Source organism: Sander vitreus, chromosome 14 (genome assembly GCF_031162955.1).
Source record: "Sander vitreus isolate 19-12246 chromosome 14, sanVit1, whole genome shotgun sequence".
NCBI classification, from domain to species: domain Eukaryota; kingdom Metazoa; phylum Chordata; class Actinopteri; order Perciformes; family Percidae; genus Sander; species Sander vitreus.
This window is the reverse complement of record NC_135868.1, coordinates 7,148,577-7,171,381: the sequence shown is the minus strand read 5'-3', so window position 1 is coordinate 7,171,381 and position 22,805 is coordinate 7,148,577. Positions and strand designations below refer to the sequence as shown.

General features: G+C 39.4%; 2 protein-coding genes across 6 annotated transcripts in view; one reads left to right on the top strand and one right to left on the bottom strand.

Annotated features, from left to right (window-relative positions):
- The window catches only part of LOC144529274 (uncharacterized), a 45,874-nt gene extending 27,276 nt beyond the window's left edge, over nt 1–18,598 (top strand). For all 3 annotated transcript variants that reach the window (XM_078268273.1, XM_078268275.1, XM_078268274.1), the window contains 21 exons: nt 2,841–3,082; nt 3,703–3,883; nt 4,143–4,346; nt 4,544–4,694; nt 5,006–5,121; nt 5,623–5,763; nt 5,995–6,145; nt 6,283–6,455; nt 8,695–8,830; nt 9,550–9,690; nt 9,782–9,819; nt 9,986–10,103; nt 10,342–10,454; nt 12,566–12,752; nt 14,183–14,460; nt 14,545–14,710; nt 15,271–15,422; nt 16,167–16,281; nt 16,365–16,613; nt 16,835–16,964; nt 17,663–18,598. In XM_078268273.1, the coding sequence (XP_078124399.1) occupies nt 2,841–3,082; nt 3,703–3,883; nt 4,143–4,346; nt 4,544–4,694; nt 5,006–5,121; nt 5,623–5,763; nt 5,995–6,145; nt 6,283–6,455; nt 8,695–8,830; nt 9,550–9,690; nt 9,782–9,819; nt 9,986–10,103; nt 10,342–10,454; nt 12,566–12,752; nt 14,183–14,460; nt 14,545–14,710; nt 15,271–15,422; nt 16,167–16,281; nt 16,365–16,613; nt 16,835–16,964; nt 17,663–17,894 (3,414 nt within the window). In that variant the 3' untranslated portion in view covers nt 17,895–18,598. The remainder of the gene's footprint in view (nt 1–2,840; nt 3,083–3,702; nt 3,884–4,142; nt 4,347–4,543; nt 4,695–5,005; nt 5,122–5,622; nt 5,764–5,994; nt 6,146–6,282; nt 6,456–8,694; nt 8,831–9,549; nt 9,691–9,781; nt 9,820–9,985; nt 10,104–10,341; nt 10,455–12,565; nt 12,753–14,182; nt 14,461–14,544; nt 14,711–15,270; nt 15,423–16,166; nt 16,282–16,364; nt 16,614–16,834; nt 16,965–17,662) is intronic.
- A 187-nt stretch (nt 18,599–18,785) lies between these two features.
- On the bottom strand, nt 18,786–22,271 carry illr4 (immune-related, lectin-like receptor 4). Of its 3 annotated transcripts, none has more exons than XM_078268284.1 (7): nt 22,170–22,271; nt 22,014–22,093; nt 20,740–20,865; nt 20,424–20,501; nt 20,041–20,192; nt 19,792–19,916; nt 18,786–19,712 (listed from the first exon to the last, which is right to left on the bottom strand). In XM_078268284.1, exons 2-7 carry the CDS (start codon nt 22,039–22,041, stop codon nt 19,520–19,522), a joined length of 702 nt encoding a protein of 233 aa, XP_078124410.1. In that variant the 5' UTR covers nt 22,042–22,093; nt 22,170–22,271; the 3' UTR covers nt 18,786–19,519. The 3 variants fall into 3 exon arrangements, with proteins under 3 accessions (XP_078124410.1, XP_078124411.1, XP_078124413.1); XM_078268285.1 differs by having other exon boundaries at nt 22,014–22,066; XM_078268287.1 differs by having other exon boundaries at nt 19,657–19,736.
- Nucleotides 22,272–22,805: the final 534 nt, after the last annotated feature.

The following is a 22,805-nucleotide window of genomic DNA, read 5'->3' as shown; positions in this document are numbered from 1 at the left end:
AGTAGGGTCACTGTTATAGAGGGTTTTCACGACGCGTCATCAGACCGGAAGCCGCCATATTGGAGGTACTCCGCATCACAACAAAGCACAGGCACTGAAGTAGATCCCGAACGGCGTTAAGGAAAATGGTTAATTATTGCCGTGTTTTAGGTTGTACCAATAGGTCAGACCGAGAAAAACATTTGGAATATTATCGACTTCCAAAAGTTATTAAAAACCAGGGAGAGGAATGCCAGAACTTATCAGAGGAAAGGAGGCGCTTGTGGTTGGCAAAGCTCAACCAGGATCTACGAGGGAAAAATCTGGACAACATCCGGATTTGTTCGGCACATTTCTTGTCAGGTAAGTGAAATGTTGATTGCAGCGGCTCATAACAAATTTTCTAGTGTAATGATAATACTATTTTTAATAGTAAAAACAATTATTGCTTTTATTGTTTTTACTGTAAAGCACTTTGGAAGGACACTGGCTATTTTAAATGTGCTATATAAATAAAGCTGACATTGACATAATATAATTCATATCAAGCTACCACATGTGGCATTAATGACAATGTTATTCTGAAACTAGTTATCTGTAGTTTATGGTTTACTGTTTTTAATTTTTGTAAAAAATATTTAGCTAAAAGTTTGTTATTCTTATACTGTATTTTTTCTATACTCTATTTTTTTATACCTCTTTATTTAAAGTGTTTTGTAAGCTGCTAAAATCTGCTGCTGGAAATCTAATTTCCTTGCGGAAGTCATCCCAAAAGGATCAATAAAGAGAAGTCTAAGTTCTCAAAATGTATTCCAGGTAAAAAGTCTGACCTTTACCAAAAGGATGACCCAAATTGGGTGCCATCTGTTGGACTGACAGGTCAGCAAGAAGGTTCACCTCAGTCAACCAAAGAAACGGGGAACTCACGCTACAAACGTCGCATGAATCGAACCCAGCAGAGACTGAAGGCTGAAGCTGCTTCTAGTGCTGCTGCTGCTGAGACTGATGACCCCACCACTAGTGATTATGTCAGTGATACTTTTTGCTTCACAGGGACTCAAACTGAATTGACTGGTGATGTCATTGAGGCTATGACCACTGAACTTCAAAGTCTTAGAACTGAAAACATTCAGTTGAGCTCTGATGTTGCACACTTGTCCACTTCCTATGACCAAAGTACCTTTGTTGATAAAGATGAAAAGGTTTTATTTTTCACTGGCCTACCTACATACCGGATACTGTTAGTACTCTTCACATTCCTTAATCCCCACCTCCCTGTGAAGAAGTCACTTGATAAGTTTAAGCAGTTGATGCTGACATTGATGCGTCTTAGGCTTAATGTTTCCACAACCTTCCTGTCATATGCATTCAACATGTCAATAGCCACTGCTTCAAGGATAATCACTGATGTCATGTTTATTCGCATGAAGCCACTTATCATATGGCCAGGAAGAGAACAGTTGCAAAAAACCATGCAGTTGTTCCCGGGCTCCATGTATCCCCTGTAATGTTATTGTGTTGTCACGAATGCGCCATTTTCAGGTGTTGCGCTAATTACTCGTCCAAGTAGCAGTGCTTCGCCTTCTGAGAATAGTTCCCAGTATGTATATGGTTAGAAGATGGCCGTATCTCATGTGACCTTGTTATTTTTACACGTTGTGACGATACAAATTACAACATGTAAATAGGAACATGTTGGCGTTATTTTGTTACTTATTGGGAGCAGTAGGCTAGTTGGAGCCGGTTACCTCCAGGATCTGTGCTAACCAGGCTAGCGGTCGGTGCGTCAGAGTTACGACACGCACGGAGATGAGAAGGGTATGTATGGACTTATCTAACTCTGGGGGTTACGGTGAATAAATAAAGTCCCAATAAGTCGGTATGTTCCTCTTAAACGCTTCATAGGAGATTAAAAAGTCCTCTTTTTACAAGGGAGCATAACAAATGTAGACAGATGTATGAGCTGACATTCATTACATTAAAAGTCCATAAAATGTTACCTACAGGTGAGTAAAAGTTCTTCATAAAACTTGGAGACTAAAATGACTTGATAAAAATGAGTTGTTTTTCACTGAACAATACACCCTGTTTTAGAAGCTGACCATATGTTTTTGTTTTATCAGAATCAAATAAATTTAGTGGATGATTTTTAGTGTAAAAATGTAGTGGCGTTAGGGCTGCACAATTAATCGCAATTTTATCGAAATATGGACTAGTGCAATAGCCAAATTGCAGAGGGGTGCGATATTTGTGGTAAAATGTGTGTCAAACCATTCTGAATGAAGTATCGTGGTGCTGTGAGACGTTCTGGCCTAAAAATCCTATCCTACAGAAAACATATTTGTTTGGTACAGATTTTTGCAAAAATCGCACTACAATCATTTTCATTTTTTAAGATATATTAGTCAATGAAAATGAGAATAATGATACAAACATAATTCCCTTCAATATCGTGAATCATATTGCAATTGCAGTATCGGTCAAAATAATCGCAATTAGATATTTTCCTCATATCGTGCAGCCCTAAGTGGAGTGGAAGTAGACAGGGACGTAAAATGCAAATACTCAATTAAAGTACAAGTACCTCAGTACAGCACTTGAGTAAATGTACTTAGTTACATTCTACTGAGTTTGAAATGGGTCTTTCTCATTATTTTCTAGGATAATATGAATATAGATCCTGATCATGCCTCCCCACCTTAAACAATACTTGATTTAATAGTGATATGACTAGTATTGTAGATTAGGAAAACAGTAGAAAAAACACACTAGTAGACATTTAGAAATGTATCCAACTGTCCAGCAGGTTATTGAGAACTACGTCATCACTGTGCATCATCTTACTGTTTGGTTTCTGACAGGAGGACTTGAAGATCGGTTCAGTCTTCTCCTTGACGGGAGACTTGTCTAAGCCCACGTCTACAGTGCCCACTCTCACCCGCGTGGATTTTCCTGCGTCTTGCTCCAACTGCAAACAGGTCCTGGTGGACGGGGAGACTGTTTACCAGAGGAAGGGCCACGCTGACATCTTCTGCTCCACTCCCTGCCTTTTGAAATGTTACCAAATGAAACAAGTTAAGAAGACCTGTCACTTCTGCCTTCAGTGAGTCATACAGTAGTTTTTCCATTTGCTGACCAATTCCATCTTTATCGCATCATTTCTCCCTTTCCTCTGAGAAATTTCAGTGAATTCATTTTAAATGTCTTTCTGCTAAACTCATCTCCGCTTAGGGCTGGGCAATATGAAGAAAATCAGATATCACAATATTCTTGACCAAATACTTTGACAATTGGTGCTTTCACAAAATATTTTTTACAATGAGATTTCAGATAAAAAATCATCAATAATATGGTAAACTGTCTTAAGTGAAATTTTAGAGGGGAAAAAAGAACATTTCCAGCTATATACTTACTATGTTTACATGCATGCACAAAAATTGTGATGTTAAAACAAATCCGCAGTTCTTCAAATGATATTCCCTCATACATTTTAACAACAGATTTTCTGAGAGAATTGAGTTAATATGTGCTTGTAATAATAATTTTAGACGACGTAATTGTACATCACGATATCTCGATATAGGATTTCATCACAATATGATTTCATTGAATGACATATATAGGCATATTGAATTATCGCCCAGCCCTATCTGCTATATCTACACATTTGTATGTCTAAGATTGCAGACTTTAAACTGATCACATTCCTTCTCGTACTCTCAGGGGGATAACACCGCAACAGGACATCCTCCAGGCCCCGGTGGATAATGAGGGGACAGTGAAGGATTTCTGCGGCCAGTCCTGCCTGTCCTCCTTCAGCTATAAGAGCATCATGTCCACCAAAATACCCCTTGTGCCAGTTGCGTCACAATCACAATGCAGCATGTGCACCAGATATTGCATTGTAAGAAACAAGGGAACAGATTCCAAAAGATCTAATTATATTTTATGTTTCTTTATTATTACAATGACATAGTCATAAAGTAATACAAAAAAAACAGATTCTTTAAACCTTTTTATGAATATTGAATAAAAAAAAAAATCTTCATCTCACCCACAAACATTTCAGCTCACTGCCCCTTTGTTATCCAGGTTTATATGAAATTAATTGAAATATGTATGAATTGTGGTTGACACACTGTCCTTTCTTTATCCTCCTGCAGAGCAAACATGAGATCATACAGCAGGACGTCGTCCACAAGATCTGCAGCGATCCCTGTTTCCTCCGCTTCCTCAACATGAACAACTTGTCCATCTGTGAGAACTGTCGTTCCCCCTGCAAAACACGTTTTCCCCCTGTCATGCTCAAGATGGAGGACGGCAGCAAAAAACTCTGCGGTGCAGAGTGTCTGGCCCAATTCAAACGGGTAACAAAACCTTGAAACATCTAGTTTTAGTTTCAACAAAAAACAAAACAAAAATTTGATTTAAGGTCGACACTTTGAAAAATATAAATGCTGTGAGGATATATCAAAAACAAAACTAAACTGAATATTAAATCTGAAGTTAAATTGAGTTGGTGAATCGACAATATTTTCTCTGTGCTGTTTTTATCACTTTGCAGAAAATCAAAACGCCGCATCCGTGTGCCATGTGCCGCACCACCCATTTAATGTCAGAAATGTTTGAAAACAAAAACAGTGAGGATGTGGTGGAGCTGTTCTGCACCAGCAGTTGTGTGATGGCATCCAAGATTCAGGCTGTCAGTGCATCAGGTACTGGACTGTAACTTTGACAACACAGCTGCTCTTTGTCCTTCTCTTTCTCTCTCTCTAATGTCTATTAAAAATGATTCCAGCTTTCACTGAATCAAGTAGTTCTGTCAGGGGACCTAAAAGTTTAATTCAGTGTAGTCCAAACTCTTAAAATGTAGGTTGACAGGATTAGTCTACGCCAATGAAACCTCAGAGCCCTGCTGAGGTTGTTCATTGCATACATGTGAGTAGTAGTAGTAGTACTTGTGGCATTAGTATTTGCTTTTACCATTTGGCCAAGTTTCTATCATGACCTCTACTTCTCTCCACAGGTACTCCACTGAATTGTGACCACTGTGGTAAGACTACATTACCAGCCTGCCACCTCGCCATGTCAGATGCCTCCATCAGAAACTTCTGCACTTTAACCTGTGCCATGTCTTTTAAGGTAATACAACCTACAGCTTTTACAATGTTCAAAACTCTTAATTCTATGCTAAATGAACCAGTAGTGGCAGAAGTAGCTGCATTTATGCTAGAAGCTAATAGTTGTAGACAAAAGAGCCAGTTGGTATACCAACCGACCAGAGAGCATCTTTTGGGCCTTTTCTCCCTGAGGGACAACTCTGAGTCATTTAGGAGATTAAAAAAAAAAAGATCTGTATGTTTGGTTGGAGGTGTCAGCTGGGATCTGCTCCAGCCACCCTCTATAGGATAAGCACATATAGCTGATGGATTAATTCATTTATCCTACCAACAAAAGTACTGTTATATCTTATTCCTATGTTCCAAACACCTTCACTGTTGCCCAGTTTGAAAAACATAAAGGAGCCATGCTGTTGCATTGGGTGACATGCTTTATGGCCGTGTTACCTGTTGTATTAGATACCATATTCATATTATACAGGTTTAAAACCTTTTGCATATTTTTTGTTTTCTTGTGCCACAGGAGTCCCAGAAAGACATGGCTGCTAACTTAACGGGAGCCGCTGAATCAACCCAATGTGACTTCCTCAAACCACCAGAGAAACTGCCATGTGCCCAATGTCGGTGCATTATAAAAGCTTCACCCAAAGTCATCCAGAAAAATGTGTGTAGGGTCTGTTTTTTAAGATAGAATAGGCAACTCAAGCAAAAAGTTAGTTGAACCAGAGGATCTAATTGAATCTCATGTTATGTCTATTGATTTGCACAGTTTTATTTTTAGAAACCGTAATGTACATGGTGACATTTGTGTGAATACGTTTGTTAAAATACCTGTGTGTGTGTGTGTGTGTGTGTGTGTGTGTGTGTGTGTGTGTGTGTGTGCGTGCGTGCGCAGGGAAAAATGTATTTTGTGTGTGGCCTGACCTGTTCTCAAGAGTTTAATAGGGTCAACAACATCATGGGCAAGTGTCAATATTGTAACAATGAAAGGATCATCAGACACGTCCAGAAATTCGACGGCAAAGACTGCGACTTCTGCAGTGATGGTAATTGGACACATAAGTGTCTAATGCGTGATGGTGGAGCTTTGTTTGTAAAATGAATAATATTCAGATTCGGACAGTGAAATTCAGGATTAAAAAATGGTCAACGGTCCCTGAGCCTCTCCTTTCTCTCCTGCCAGGCTGCAAGATGCTTTTTCAACATGAGCTGGAAAAGAAGTGGGGCAAACACTGCGGCTGGTGTGCCTACTGCTTCTCCTTTTCTAAGACAGTGGTGACAGCAAAGTATGAAGGCGCTGACAAGGACTTCTGCTCTGAAAACTGCAGCTCAAATTACAAAAGGCTTCTCTGCCATGTAAGTACAAGTGGGGGTTAACCCATCACACAAATTATCTGCCCATTGTAGACAATGTAGTATTCAAGCTTCAAGTGGTTTTGCTTTTCTTTGTTATTCAATACAATCTTATGTATTTGTGTATGTATTTTTATTTGCTCGGGGTAAGGAATGTAGAGTTCAGATCATGTAAATCATGCTTTAAAAATACATTTACTAGTACAGTAACCTTTCAAAATGTGCCTGTTTGGAACGGGCTGATTGCTTGGCCTGTGGTATTGCTACCAAAATCAAAATTATTTACAGAAGGACCCCAAACCACTTAATATGCAACTCTACTGTAGCCTACTATTGACTTACAGTGTACTTCTACATCAGAGAAAGACATTGTACTACTACATTTACCTGACAGAGAACGAATTTAATCACAAAATATCACAATTAAAATATGGGATAATCAGACATTTGCCTCATGGAGTCATGGCAGTGCGCTACCCATCGGGGGGGGGGGGATGTGGAAGCAATGCAAATATCAAGTTTTTGTTCAGCCACATTTTAGTGTTGTCTTTTTCATGAATGTTATTGCATGTTAATATCGCCACAGCGGTCCTGTCTCGTCATTATTATTGTTACTGAATTTAACCCTTTTTTGTTCATTTCCATACAGGCTTAGTGGCTTGACGGTTAATGTTGAAAAATGGATTTGAATCTCGGGGGTATTTTGCCCACGGTAATGTTATTAGTGTTATAAGTTAGCGGTAGCCTACACTTTATTAACCGGACCCAGGGTGAGTCTGATGAAAACTGCTGTCTTTGCCCGGTCAGCTCCGAGATGGAGCGCTGTGCAATGCGAAACTAAGATTTGGTTATGTTCTGACTCTGTTTAGAAGTGGTGAATTTACAGCTCACAGCAACTTAATAAGATATAGTGTTTGGCTTTTGTTTTATATTTAGTGTTGGCAAATGACTTTTTATTGTGTTTCCTCTTAAAGAAATAATAGACACGGAAAAGACAGCGTTACGTAGCGCCTTTTTTTCCAACCTTATCCAACACAACAGTTGCAATGTTCCTGTCAGCTATCCGCTCATGCTCCAGGAAAGTGAAGAAAAGTTTGCTCGGTATATCCCGCAATCATGTTACATTGGAAGCATCAAAAAGTGATCCGCAGCCCAAGCCGGTAAACCTTCCCCAGCCCCGCTGCTGTCCCGAGCATGCCAACAGCGTGCTGCACCAGCAGTTTATTGTTTGGCCGTTTAGTTTTATTCACAGTTTTTAATATTCAATATCCAATGCCGTCCAAATGCTCCAAAATCAAACCCCCAAGTTCATTGGGTATCCAGGAAACCAAGTGTGAAGTAGAGTGGATGAACGGTTCACACATACAGTACAGAGACGTCGCTGTATTAGATAGATATAATTTGAAAATGAAATAATTATTGAATTTATTTGTGTACATTCCCTCAAGCATTGTTTAGAACACAAACAATTTCTCTTGAAATGTTTAGAGTTACAGTTATTGCTCCAGTGGTGCATTTGCAAATAAGTATATATATATATATATATGTGTATATATATGTGTATATGTGTGTATATATATATATATATATATGTGTGTGTGTGTGTGTGTATATATATATATATATATATATATATATATATGATATATATATATATATATATATATATATATATAAGTGTGTATATATATAATGTGTGTGTGTATATATATATGATGTGTGTATATATATATATGTGTGATGTGTGTTATGTATGTGTGTGTGTTTTTGGGAGGGTTTTGTTTGTTTAAATGATCACATTGTTTTATGGTATCGACATCATTGTATTGGATATCACAGTTTATCATTTTATGCACTCAGCTTCTCACCAAACCACTGGGCCAGCTTATTTAGGTGTCATTCAAAAGATTCATAAAACATTTATTGGGAACTATATTCAATTTAAGTCATTTCTAAACCAAAAATTATAAAAATGCACAGCTTCCAGCATTTGCCTTCTCGAATAGACTACTGAGTATGTTTGAGTTTTGGACAGTTGAAGACATCACTTTGGGCTCTGGGAAATTGATATACACCAAATAATTAATTAAGACACTATTCAGTAGATAAACTGACAATTCAAATAATCCTTAGTTGCAGCCAACCTGCATATAAGCAAGTCTAAAAACTAAAGTTGTTAAAATTGATGATAGCCATGAGGTGCTCTGTACCGATTTCACAGTAACTGTCTGCTTTCTCTCAGGTTGCCAAGTGTGACACCTGCGGCCTCAACGGTCAACTGAGGCAGAGTCTTCCCATGCTGGGAGAGGTCAAACACTTCTGTGACCTGAGATGTCTCTTACATTTCTGCAATAAAAAGGTCCAGATGGTCAACACGGGTACGTGTTGTTGTTGCCATTCGATGTTTTGTTTGTCTGTTTCATTGCTTCACTAACTCTGACTCTCTTATTGTTTGTCTGATGTTGTAGTCCTTGTGGGACCGAAAGTTAACATCAGAAAAAAAAAAACACAAAGAGCCAAACCGGACAATTACTGGATTTCAGCCTTGTCCAGACATTGTGTATACTCCTAATCTTTGCCTCTTTGTTTTAAACCCACGCAGAACACAAGGCGTCTTGTTACCTAAACCCGCTCTTAAATCTTGCAGTTTTAAATTTTCTTCCTGTGGTAGCAATGCATACACTGATATGATAATCTTTTTAGCAAACAGCTGCTTATTTACACATCCAGCAGTTACAGAGACACATTATCATTCATTCAGAATTGTGTTTCTGTCCACCTGATGAATGTAAGTCCAGTATTCACTCTCTTTTAAAAAGTCTTTTCTGTTTTTGCTCTCTAACAACTCCTGAGGGAACAAACTCTTTAGCTGCTAAATGCTCCACTATGTTCACCAGCTAGTCTCTAACTGTGTCAGTCTGCTGTTTGGTGCTGAGCAGGTAATGTACAGTAACTCTAGTAGACCCAAAACTTGCTTTGAGTCATGTTGTTGGGTTTTTAGATCTGCCTAAGTACTTCTAATTTATTTACTGTATAAAATGTTGTGACATCAATCACGTACAGCCCCTGTTGACTACTCTTTCTTTCCTGCCTGCAGTCTCTTCACCGCCCAGATCTTCAGGCACAGTGGCGTCTTTCCCCGTCATCGCTAACGTTATCTCACTTGCTAGCACTTTGGCGAGGCAGCCCAGTACCTCTGCCAGCTCTGCACAGCATGGTCTACACACACAGGCATTATGTATGCACATAGTGTAGAAAATCTATTGATTGTGCTAAATGAAGATGGAAATCTTTGTTTTTCTGACTCCAACTTTGTCATTTCTCTACAGTCTCTGTCCCTGACATTCAAACAAAGGTTGTTGGACATGTAAGTTTACTACAAAAACCAAGTCCTCCACATGGCTATCATCTATCCCTATGTTAACTTTGTTAAAAGCTAACGCCTGTACTCTCAGCACGTGTTCAAATTGGCTAAGAAATATCCCATGTTTGAGTTATTGTTAATTGTTAATTAATATTTGTCTGTTCCACAGGCCAGTGTCCAAACAGTCCCCAAGGAGCTGAAGAACAAGTCCGTGCTCTGCACACCGTTGGTCCACAACAAGGGAGTCTCCTGTACCACACAGACTGTCGACACAGAGGCACAGACAGGTAAAGAAAATCACTTACAGGATTTTTTAAAATGCTCAGCCAAATTGAGTTTTTGTGATGCAGTGCAAAAAGATGCACTCTGTACCTATGTGTTCAGTTTCGTCCATATGAGGCTAACGCACATATCTTTACTCATGGTAAAATATACAAATATGAAGATGTACTCAGGTACCCTCTTTCCCGGATGAAGAGTTTTGATGTTGGTTGTGTTTTCTTTTTTTTTTGTTTTTGTGTGAAGACAACTTTGTACCTAAAGTCATAGTCCTGCCTGTCCCAGTGCCGGTGTACGTTCCTCTGCCAATGAACATGTACAGTCAGTACACACCGACGCCTGTGGGCCTGCCTTTACCGGTATGTAAAACAACCTTGAACATTTTAATGTTACTCTAATCTCACAGAAGAGCCTCACTGTTTTCTTTGTTTAAAGTGCTTCACAGACTTACAGCTTTCTTAACATTTGATGATTTATCCCCACAAAAAAATTAAACTGAAGTATCTCTTCATCTCCCCGTCACTGTAGGTTGAGATTTTAAGTTATGACATCCAACTATAAATCGAGGAATCTCTGTACGCATGTGTCTCCCGCATGTGTAGTATAACAGAGGGGGCGGGGTGTTGCTCATGGATGTATTATAAGACCGATAGTTACTACATCCCTACAACTAGAAGGCTCTTTTATTGCAGTTCACCGGCAACCGGTTTCGTGCCAAAAAAGTGGTCAGCCGCCAAAAACTGATTGCTGCCTACTCTACATGCAAATAATGACATTAATTGTACGTAAACACGTTAGATGAATGTCCAGGCTCTTGGGATTACCAGCACTTTGTTTAATTGCATCCAGGGTGGGAAATTAACACCTGCCACCAGCCAATGGTGGGTACTTTTTCAAAGTAGCGGGTGACTTTGCCTTGTATACCAGCCATAGTGGCGGGTGGATTGTAAAACATTCCTTGTAACGGATTGGACAGCTTTTGTCAAAGATTGCTGTTGCTAAGTAACAATGCACAATGCTTATAGGAGTCACGTTACGTTACTGCTAATGAATCCCCAACATTTCCGGATTTTGCTGCTTCATAATAAAAACATTCAAATACCAAAATAACGGAGGACTTTTGTTGTGAAGAACTTATAGGAAATGAAACCGTTCACAGCCGGGGCTTTGATGACGCATATTTCCGTCAACTCCAGACTTTTGTCAAGTAGTTTTCAGCGCTAGTCCGTGACACCATGTAGCTGAGCTGAGGTACAGACAAAAGGAAAATTATCGGTTAAAAAAAATGTGGCGACATATCCCCGATGTTAAGAGGCCCGCCGCGGAGTCAGCATTAGCTATGAATGTACAAACTGCTGAGGGCGAAGTAAAGAAAAAGAGAACGTACTTTTCGAACAAGTGGCACATTGACAAAACGTACAGCGAAAGACCGTGCAAAACATTTCAGACCGTCCTGCCAACCTGTATACATTTTAACATCAATGTACGCTGTAACGATTTTTCAGTCGCTGAAAGCTGCTGCTTCAATCCTGTCAGCTCTCTGCTGCTCAGTTGCCCTCGCGACTGACAACACACACACACACACACACACACACACACACACACACACACACACACACGGTGGATGCAGGAAAAAACGGAGATGAGACGTACAGGATGACCTAAATTGAGGACAGCTACGCTCGTTATTGTAAGTGCAATGACAAGTTAAAGTCCAATAAGTACTTTATCAAACTGTATGAAGTGTGTCCCACGCAAGGAAATAAACTAACAATGTAAAGATAAACAAACCACTGACAGAAATGTTAAAATTTCATTCATTCAATAAATTATTTTTTGTCTTAAATCCACCAGCCATTTTCATATTATACCAACATTTGCAGCATCCTGAGTCTTTTTGGTAAGGTTACTAGGAAAACTCAGCCCAGAGTAGTTTTATTCTCCCTAAAACAAGTTTCCTTTTTATTTTTAAAGAACTATACAAAAAAGCAACTTTCACTCGCAACTTCATTGCAACAACAATACAAAAGACATCGCAACTTTTATGGCAACTTTTTACAAAAGCTCCTGCAAAATCAGGCATTTTGGGCCGCAACAATCTCAAAAAAACGGCCGCGAAATCCTGGAGGGACTGTTTAATGCTACTGAGAGATGAGTCAATATGTTTTTTGTTCATTAAACATGTAGGCCTACAATTACTGTAGAACACAATTTTACCTTTTTATTTGCCTAAATTAATAAAATATGTATAAAAAATGATGTATTGAAGCATTTCAAAATATACTACTTTCTTTTATAAATTTGAATTCCGGAAAAAGGGGCTGGTAAAAAATATCAGTGGCTGGTAAAATTGGGCATCCACCAGCCACAGTGGCTGGCAGTCGCTTATAGTTTGGCCTAGACAAAGTTTAAAAATAAATACTGGGAACCATCAGATTTAACAGACTTTCCCAAACTGTCTCCGCTGCAGCTTCCTGTGCCAGTGTTTCTTCCTGACCCAACTGTAAAATTCATGAAAGAGACGATCCACCCTGACCCGCTGGAAGGTGAGCTCAACTTCAAGTCAGAGGTGAAGAAAGTGCAAGATGAGAAGAACAAGAGAGAACACAGAGTGGTGACAAATGATGGACGAAGACAAGAAGTTCATGCTCCGAAGGGTAAGACATTGGATGAACATGAAGGGATGATACTGTTATACTTTGGACTTGAGGAAGGATAGCCCAGAGAAACAGCTGGATCAAGAGATCTTTTTGTTCTTATTGTGTACTTCAGTGATTATTGGCTCTGTGTTAGGCGTCCGATATACTTGCCGCAGCCGACCTGTCGCGCGCAAATGTAACGTCATGGGAGCGCCGTAACTATTTATACTTGTGCGTGGTGGTCGCGACACTAGTTGCAGTCTTCTCCTGAACAGAGGTGTCGCTAATGAGGAAAGGCTACCAACTTTGCTATTTCTACCGACTAGAAGAAAAAGGTAAACAACGGCAGAACTGGCAGCAGCATTGACGTCAATGATTCGATGACCTACTTCGTCGGATCAAGCCTTTCATTCACCATAAAAGAACTCATCTCAGTAAAGGTCGTGACATGTGCCTCGGCCAAAAAGTGCCTCGAACACACCAAGTCTGACGAGACGTAATACGTCTCCATAACAGCAGGCGGCACTAATCTGTATTGTCGCCCAAAAATGAAAACCGGCAGCTGATTGGACGAACACGTCATGTCGGTCTGGTTTCTGCGGAAATTCAAAGCCAGACTGTCATGGCGGCTCGTTCAGAATACGATCTCATATTTTACTAAAATAGTTCACCGAAACGTGTTTCTGAAAACATTCTAAGCCAGAAATAGGCCGTGCAGTTGCTGAATCTGTCGTCATTTCAGATCGACACAGGTCAGTTTAAAAGATTTTCGTCAGATTTTGAGAGACGCTCATTCCGCTCCTCGTTTCCGGGTTAGCACTCCACCAATCAGATGGGTCATTTGAGTCCGACTGCCAGCAGTGCCCGCCTTCTGATTCAACATGTCAAATAGGCCAAAATGAAGGCCGGCGGCCCCTCGGATGGACGACGGCACAGAACAAACTCGAGTCACTGACCTCGCCAGACTGTCTCGGGTTTAAGTTTACAAGAGAGACTTGCAGTCACTCTGAGAGTCCTGGCATCTTGTTCCCCTCAAACTCGTCCATGCTTCCTGTTTCTGCTTTGTCGTGCGGCGCTGAAAAGAATAGTGGCGCGCCAGCGAGATCTAAGTAATTTTGACATCACATTGGCGCAGGACAGGTCCGCTGCGGCGACTGTAAAAAGGCCTTTAGTTTGTGTAAGATAATTGTGCTGCCATTTCTTGAAAATTTGATTTAGATCCCAAACCAGGTGAAATAAAGGCTAAAAAGGGAGATATTTAAAATGCTATTGTCGTATTTCATAAATTTCAGGTAAATGTGACATTTCATTTTTGGAGATTATTAGGACAGAAGAGATTTCAGGTTAATAGATAAGCTGCCTCTTTGGTTTGATGATAAATCTAAAACATGCAAACTTTTCAGCTCTATACTGGTGTGTCCGTAATTTATTATCATTATTATTTTCAGAGCACAGCAGTAACTCTAGTGATGACTTGGATTCAGATCATCAGGCCACTTTCAACAACCAGAAAGACTCCTCTGACACCAGCTTTGGGTCGCTCAGTCGACCAAACACCCACAAAAAAACATGTCGGTTTTTAGAGGTGGGCATACACAGTGAGCCTCAACCTGAGCTCCCACCTTCTGCTCTGGAGATGAGGGGGGATCCCCAGGGCTCACCGAGCGCTGAACCGGCCTCAATGCTATTACAACAAACTGTGGGGAAAGTCCACAACAAGAACAAGGTAACAAACCAACTGAGAAATAAGTTTAGAAGCTGTGGTCTCATCTTCCTGTGATGCAATCTTGTCTGTCCTCCCGTATCAAAGGGTCGTAAGCTGCAACAGTCGTCCAGAGCAGCTGAAGAGGACGCTTCTCAAAGAGAAAAGGTCATGTCTAGGAAGCGCCAAAAACTGAAGAGTCAATGTGGAATTGCCGCCTGGAAGAGATGGATACAGCAGAGGAAATCACAAACCAACCTGGACCTTGTTTCTTGTATGTTTTTCGGTCTTTCTTTTTTTACAATTTAATTGTCAGTCATTTTAGGATTAGAGATGTTTGTAAAAGAAACTATGTATAGATTTATACAAAAATAATCCCTCTCAAATAATCACTCGACCCGCTAGAAGTGTGTGGCTTTGTCTGTATCTACAGAGACCCTGCCCTCTCTCTGTATTTTCATTTTTTTTTCTGTGTTGGGGATGTTTCTGGGTGTCAACCTCTGTAACAACGTAGTGACCAGATTCCAGATCATAAGCATGCATCCAATAGGAGGCTACAACAATGGCGGATACAGCGCAGAGAAACAAAACACAAATATAGTGTGGCGAAACGCCAAGCGGACAAAGCTTGTTCCAAAAAAAAAAAGTGAATCTGTGCGCACTCTAATCCTCGTTGAGCCGTGGAGGAGGCTTTGAAACTTTGAATGTTGTGTTTACAAACCGCAACCAAGAAATGCCACTCATTCTGCGTACATTTTTACCAGAACACAACTTATCAAATGCAGGTTTAAACAGATGTTAAACACTTTTCTCCTGACTCTTTTCCTCTGTTAGATCATGTTGTGACCTTAAACGAGGATGTTCTTCGCTGCTCTGTGTCCGAGCTGAGCGACAGCCTCTGTTGTTTCATTACTGAGGTGAAACGACCTGATGGAGAGCCGTACTCCCCCGACAGCCTGTTCTACCTCTGTCTCGGCATACAACAGGCAAGATGAGCAACACTGTACACACACATTTACAGTATGCTATCCATGACTTGCTGTGTCAGACATCTGTCTTTTCATGGATATGTTTGGACCATTCTATAAACGGACTGCTCCTGTTTTACTAGCAAATTTGTAGATATGAGAAAAATGAGACAGTTAACCAGATGTTTATATAAATGATGTATATTGTTCAGTTATCTTTTTTGTTAATTTGTTTACCACATTATACAGGAGATGCTAAAAAGTCAACATGTGCTTTGATTCATAATGCATCATAAAGATGTTATAAACATTCCTCACATCAACCCAGTTTTCAGTAAAAGTAACTTTTTCTTGCAGTTAAAGGTTTTTCTTTATTTTTTTATGAAATTTTACGCTTTAACATACCAATTCTGACTCTGGGCATAAAAAGTAATAGAAATGTTTAGTTTATTAAAGAAAAGTGTAAATTAATAAATACAAATGGTAAAAAATTGACAGAATTCTCCAAGAGTCATGCAGTTTAAAAGGCTTTCTAAAAAACATCAGAGCAAAAACCAAAAACCGGTCATGCAGTTTAAAGATTAGTAAAGGACACACAGTTGTTAGAGCAGCGCCCTCTGCTGGAAGCATTCATACATACCGGTATTCATTCTCTTTCTTTTGCAAACTGAGGATAGACCTTCACAAATCACTTGGGTCAATGGTGTATATGGTCACACAGTTCTTGTTTTGTCTGAGTGTAATTTTGTCGTTTCTCTGTAGTACCTGTTTGATAACGGCCGTATGGAGAACATATTCAGCGATCTGATCTACAACAAATTCTCCACAAAGTTCAACAAGATCCTGAAAGGTTTCAAACCTTCAATATCAGCCAGCGGTGAGTCACCATGTCTTTCTTTCTGGCTCTGATCACCTCAGGTTGACCAGATTTGTAACGGGTCTCTCTCCCCCTCTCTGCAGGTTATATCCATTCCCGTGTGGAGGAGGAGTTTCTCTGGGACTGTAAACAGTTGGGGGCGTACTCCCCCATCGTCCTCCTCAACACTCTCCTTTTCTTCTGCTGCAAGTACTTTGGCTTCACCACAGTGGAGCAGCACCGCCAGCTGTCCTTTGCTCACGTCATGCGTTGCACCAAAACACACCAGAACAACACCAAGACCACTTTCCTGCGCTTCTACCCGCCAATATCCATAAACAAGGCAGAGCCAGGTACCAGTATGGCTGAGGGTCAAAGCGATGTACCTGATTATATTTTAATAATATTCATTTAACATATAAAAGTACTTAAACTTATTCAAATTGGATTATTTCAGAGACATTTTGTTCAGCTGCAGTATATGAAAGTTTGATATTTTAGTTTTAGACGTATTTCACTGCAGATTAAATGATAGAAACATGGAGTGTTAAAAAAAAGTGTGTTTGTTCATCAGATGTAGACGGCGTACCAGCTAAGAAGCGCAAGAAAAATGAGAGTAAAGAGGATCTCCTGGAGATGATGGAGAACACCGAGAACCCTCTCCGCTGTCCAGTCAGACTCTATGAGTTCTACCTCTCCAAGTGGTAAGTAGCTAAAAAATGTTATGCATTTTAGTTTAGTCGTGTTATTGACTTTTTGTCCACGTACTACTTTCCCTCCCTCCTGCTGATGAGATGTTATGATTTAAGATATGAGCAGTATGGGATTTTGAGGCATGTTAACATTTTTTTTTTTTTGAACCTTTACATTGTGCCGATACTCAATGTTTAACCTGCAGTAACTGATTTTATAATAACTGGCCCCTTTCACATGCATGTAGTTATTTGACCCATTGTTTAGTTAAAAATATTGATCATACCAGCATAAGATGACAATATTTATGTGAACAAGGTGTCCTTTTTTTAACGTTGTGTTGTAGTTCTGTTCTGTCGTCGGTCTTCAGTGCCTTGTTTTTTGTAAAGCACTTCTTAACATGCTTTTTGAAATGTTGTAATAAAATAATTTATAAACATTAGTTAAAACGATGTCACAGAAAAGAAACTTGCATCAAGAGAAAATTGCACCCAGATATTTTCGGGAAAAGAGTGTAATATCAATTTATCCAAGTAAACTCGATCATCTTTCGGAGCTTTAGGTAGCTATCATCAGTCTCAAAGTTTGTACGATACCACACAGAGTACATCCAGGAAGACAAGTCAACACATAAAAACACAGTGTACTGTAAAATAATTAGGAGCTTGTTGTTACATGTTTATATTCTGTTTTGTCTCCTTCCATCCAGCTCAGATTCGCTGAGGCAGCGCACCGACTTGTTCTACCTTTCTCCAGATGGCCGTTGTGTTCCCAACAGCCCTCTGTGGTTCTCCTCCACCCCTCTGGACGACAGCACCATGGAGGCCATGCTTGTACGAATCCTCGCCGTCCGAGAGCTGCAGGGGGAAGATAGAAGAGGTGTGGACCAGCAGGGGGAAGATGACACACGGTTCATACTTGACGAGGAGGATTCGGAATGATGAAGGGCAGTTGGAGCACTAATTACCTTTTTAAGTTTTTGGAGATCAGTGTTTAAATTTGGGCATTTGCAATTGTATAAAAACCAAAGACAAATACATTCCATCAAACTGAAACTTTACAACCAGCCTGCATTTCAAACCATTTCAAACATTTGGACTTGGAACTGTTACTGTTGCACAGTTGAGCTGCTGTTTCAGGGGTTTTGGCTTAGACTAACTTAAACTAACTGTCAGACTTCAGATAGATGTCTGAATTAATCTGTTGCACAAAGCTGCCCGGTTCTTGACTTTTTTTTTTTATTACTGAAAAACTTGGTTGATCATGCAACTGCATCAAACTGCTCAGCTCCCTTTATTTCAGCAGCCTTCTGGGAAAATTCAACAGCTACAAGGACGTTTTACTGGGAAAATTCAGCAAAGAGTGCAAAAACATATGCAATCTTAGCTTCAGTACTTGTGCCAACACTTTCCCGTCTCATTACTCGCTCCACAACGTTATTACCAACCCTCAAATTCTGAGCCAGCCGCTGATGTCTTTTAACTTTAAGAGAGAAAAGAAGAAAAAGTTTACGTTAACTGCTGATTCATACAGTTCGCCAACTCTTTTTGTTTGTATCTCTTGAGTCAGTTGAATGTTGCTTTCCGCTGTGACTCGGGATTTAGTTATCGTTTATTTTCAATAAATACAGATTTTTGAAAAGTAATCCTTGTTTTAACTAACTTGATATTACCTCGTTATTATGCATATGTCCAAAATGGAAACAGACCAAGAAAGACTACTATTGCTGCATGTTATATACAAACACTTTTTTTAGGGAAATATTTTTTGTAAAATTCTTTAAAGTTACAAACAAACACAAAAAGACAGTTTAAAAAATTGTTCTTTGCATCTTTTTTTTTACAGTTGACCCGAGCTGTTGTAGCTCAAATTAAGAACATCAGTAAAAGCTGGTTAATTCTGCTCACTCTGGTCACTCACTGCACATTTCTACTTCTACTCTACTACATCTCAGAGGGAAACAATGTCGTTTTTACTTCACTACATTTATTTGACTTTAGTTACTAACTTAACAAATTAAGATTTTTGCACACAAAAAGCGAAGAGCTTATAAAATATAAAACTTTGTTATAAATTAAACTACCAAACAGTTTATACAAGTACAGCTGAAATGATTGGTGGATTGACAGAAAACGAATTGGCAACTATTTTGATGTTTTTTAAGTATTTTATATGCAAAAAATTGCATTGTGAAGGTGTCACTTCAGGCATTTCTCACCATTTTCTAAATTTTTACAAACCAATCAGTCAATTAATGGAGAAAATCATCAGAAGATGAATTGATAATAAAAACAATCATTAGTTGCAGTCTGACACAAAACAGTTAAAATGAACTCCACTTCAACCAACTACAACAGTAAAATCCTACTTTCACATTAATGCATGAGTAATAATCTAATGATAACAGTAAACAATAACAGGGGACATTTTTCTGCATTGAGTACTTTTACGTTAAATACTCTAAGTACATTGCATTGTAATGTTTGCCTAACAATCGCTGTAAAGGAATAGCATTGCTCCACTTTCTGCATCCTGTCCTGAGCATGTGTAACAGGCTGAGCGATACTTAAGCTGAACTGCATCTCAGACACATTTTAAATGTTGCTTCACAAATACGTCTGTGAGGCAATTTGCAGGATTTATCAAACCAACACTTCAGGTCTCGAGCTCTGGCTGTCTTCCCCATCCTCGCACAGTCCTCTCCATCAGGATCTTCTACTGTCCAGTTGTCTGGTTCTCCGGAGAGCCAAAAAGTCAAACTGAGATATTGGGATCAGAAAGAACTGGTTCAATAAAACTGATTACTTATTATATTGGAAATTGACAAAACAGTCCAACCTTGTGTCCAGTGGCGAGCCGTCGGCCCACAGCCATGTGTCCTCTGTCTCTGAGTCCGTCAGTCCGATCCAGAACTTGTCCTCATCTTCGTTCATTTTTTCTCTCACTTTCAGCTCCAGGAATGTCTTAAAAGGAAAAGTTGATGAAATCATCAACATGTGACATCACTTTTCTGTGCTGAGAGACCATGTTAACTAATGTGTAAACATATGATGTGATAAAACATGAAGCTGCAGCAGTGTGGCATACCTGCTCCTCTCTGCTGTCTATCTTAACCAGATCTCCATGTTGGTCTATACATTGTTTTCTGCTGAGGTACCAGGGCAAACTGTCGGTGGAGAAATAATAGCACTTCCCTCCGTGAAGATCCCAGCCTTCTTCACATTTTTGACATGGCTCATCTTTAAAGAGATCACAGCAAAGACTTCAGTCAGGTGCAACAAATCACTGTTTACATTAGTGTGATTTGGAAGCAGCAGGAGTTTAGATGTGCAAGTGTTAAATCCGAGAGCAGCTGAGATTATTCTTACAGATCTGTCAACTGTTGGAATGAAACTGAACACTGTAGTGTTGCAATGCAAGTTAAAGTAGACCTGTGACTTGTAGACAGTTTCAAAACCTGACTGGCTTACCTGTGAGATTTCTTTTCATGGCTTCATGCTCGTCCCTCAGTGTCTGGAGACTTTTCTTGTTTTGTAGGTTATCAAAAGCTGAAGAAAACCCAGAAGTACAGGTTCAAATCGGTCAATGCTTGATCATTTTCTTTAGAAGAAAGTCCTTTCAACATTAAGTCAGTGATTAATTGGAAGTTTAACGCGTTGAAATAAAATTCTTAGTTCATTTCAATTTTCCACACTGTACTGTATACTCATGGAGGTCACCCCAAACACCAAAACATGTTTTATTCTCCAGTGTAGCTATGTGAGTCCATCAACAAGACAAACTTACACAGACGGCAAATAACAATGGCAGCAGCTGCCAGGAGAGCACTGAGAAGGAACAGGGCGACTCTCTCTGATGTGACCTTTGACCCTCCACGTGGCACCAAGTGTTGTTGGGAGGTTGGAGCTTCTGCTGTGTCAACAGAAGAGACAGAGATGTAAAACAGATGTGAGGATAGATAGGTAATGATATGTACCTATCTAGAAGCACATTTTCTGTATCACTGTTGCAGTTCTCAAAGAATCAAAGAGCCGTGTAATATTATGACGTAATAACATATAAAGTTAAGCAACAACAACATGCCACCAAGAATCCCATTACAGTGCTTAAAGACTTACATTTTGTGAAATATGCTTCTCGTCTTATTCTCGCTTTATTGCAGAGTTAGATGGGAAGATTGACACTCGTGTCTGTAAAGTAAATATGAAGCTACAGCCAGCAGCCTGTTAGCTTAGCTGAGCATAAAGACTGGAAACAGGTGGAAACAACCGGCCTGGCTCTGTCCAAACTTCACAAAATTCTCCTAGCAGCACCTCTAAAGCTCACTAATTAACAGTGTAATAAACCTCGGTCTCCAAACTCGTTGCCTGCACCGCAAGTGGCAGCAAGACTCCAAAAAGATATGGCTGCCGTCCAAGAATTAGTCGTTTATATACTTTGATACTTTGCTTTTTGTTCCGATTCAACAAACAAGATAATAATTAGTGAGCTTTAAACTGAGTTTAAATAAATGCTACATTATGTTTCATGCTTCTACAAGTTGGTGATTATTCTAAAGAAAATTTGACATTTTGAGATTTAAACCTAAAAATGTGAAGTTATTTTTGCTCCATTACGTGGCCGCCCTGTTTCACTTGCGACACTGAGCAGCAGTTTCCCACATTGCTGTTGGTCTATGGCAGTGCAGAGGGCTGCTGCTGCTTGAGACCAACAGGAAACATGGGGTGGCATGCTACTCACAATTTCCTGTTGGTCACTGTGTCAAACTGATAACAAAAATAGTCATGGTTTGTTCCTCATTTTTTTCTCTATCTTGACGTTGTCTCTTCGCTCTATTTTACAGTAAATTTACATAACCATTGATTTATATTTTGTTTTAATAATCAATCTGTAAAGCTGTCAAATATAAAGTGAAGTAAAAAGTACAACATTTCTCTCTGAATTATTGTAGAGTAGGCCCTAAGTATAAAGTAGCAGAAAAGAGAAATACTCAAGTAAAGTAACTTAAAATTGTACTTCATAAGTACAGTACTTAGTTACATTCCACCACTAGGTATTACCTTGTCTGTAGTCCTGTGGATGGCTCATTATACAATCAATGAGGAAACTTTCTCTGTAACAATAAGCACAAAACCAAAATCTTTTTTGAAATAATTTGTGGAAGTGAAGTTTTACATGATAGATAGAAAGCATCAAGCAACATATTCAAAACTCACCACTGACTTCGGCCTGCTCTTTTTAGGCTCCTTAACTTAGATTAACATCAAAGTTCAGCACACCATCAACACTGAGTGACTATGAGTGCTGACACTTTTCACAGCTTTCTGGTCAAACTGGTGTAGGAGGGGTTTTTTTTCTTAAAGAGTCTAGTTCCCTATACACAAAATAATAATTGTGTTAGTCTTGCCTGTACGGTGGGTTCAGGTCGAGTGGGACACGTTAGAATGGTATGGATAGTTAACAGTGTAAGTGTTGATAGATGTTATGTCTGCTAGACAATAAACTGAGGTGTTGACTGGTGAAATGTCACAGTTGCAGTTCATGGTGTTGCTTTAAAACCACTTCACTCATCAACTAGTTATGCTCTTTGGCATTAAATAAATGATTAAACAATAATCTAAATTTTAGACTGAATAAGGAAAAGTAGCAGCATATTTAAGAATGTCATCTAGGATATAGGACACAAACAAACATCTCAAGTATGGCATGTATATTTCTTCTATAGAAGCATCAATGTAAAGACGAGGTGGAGGCCCACTGTCTTTGATTAGATGTGAGAGATATGCTTGTCTTTTGATTTTGTTATTTAATTAATGTTATTTATCTTTGATTCAGAATAATCAGTCCTTACA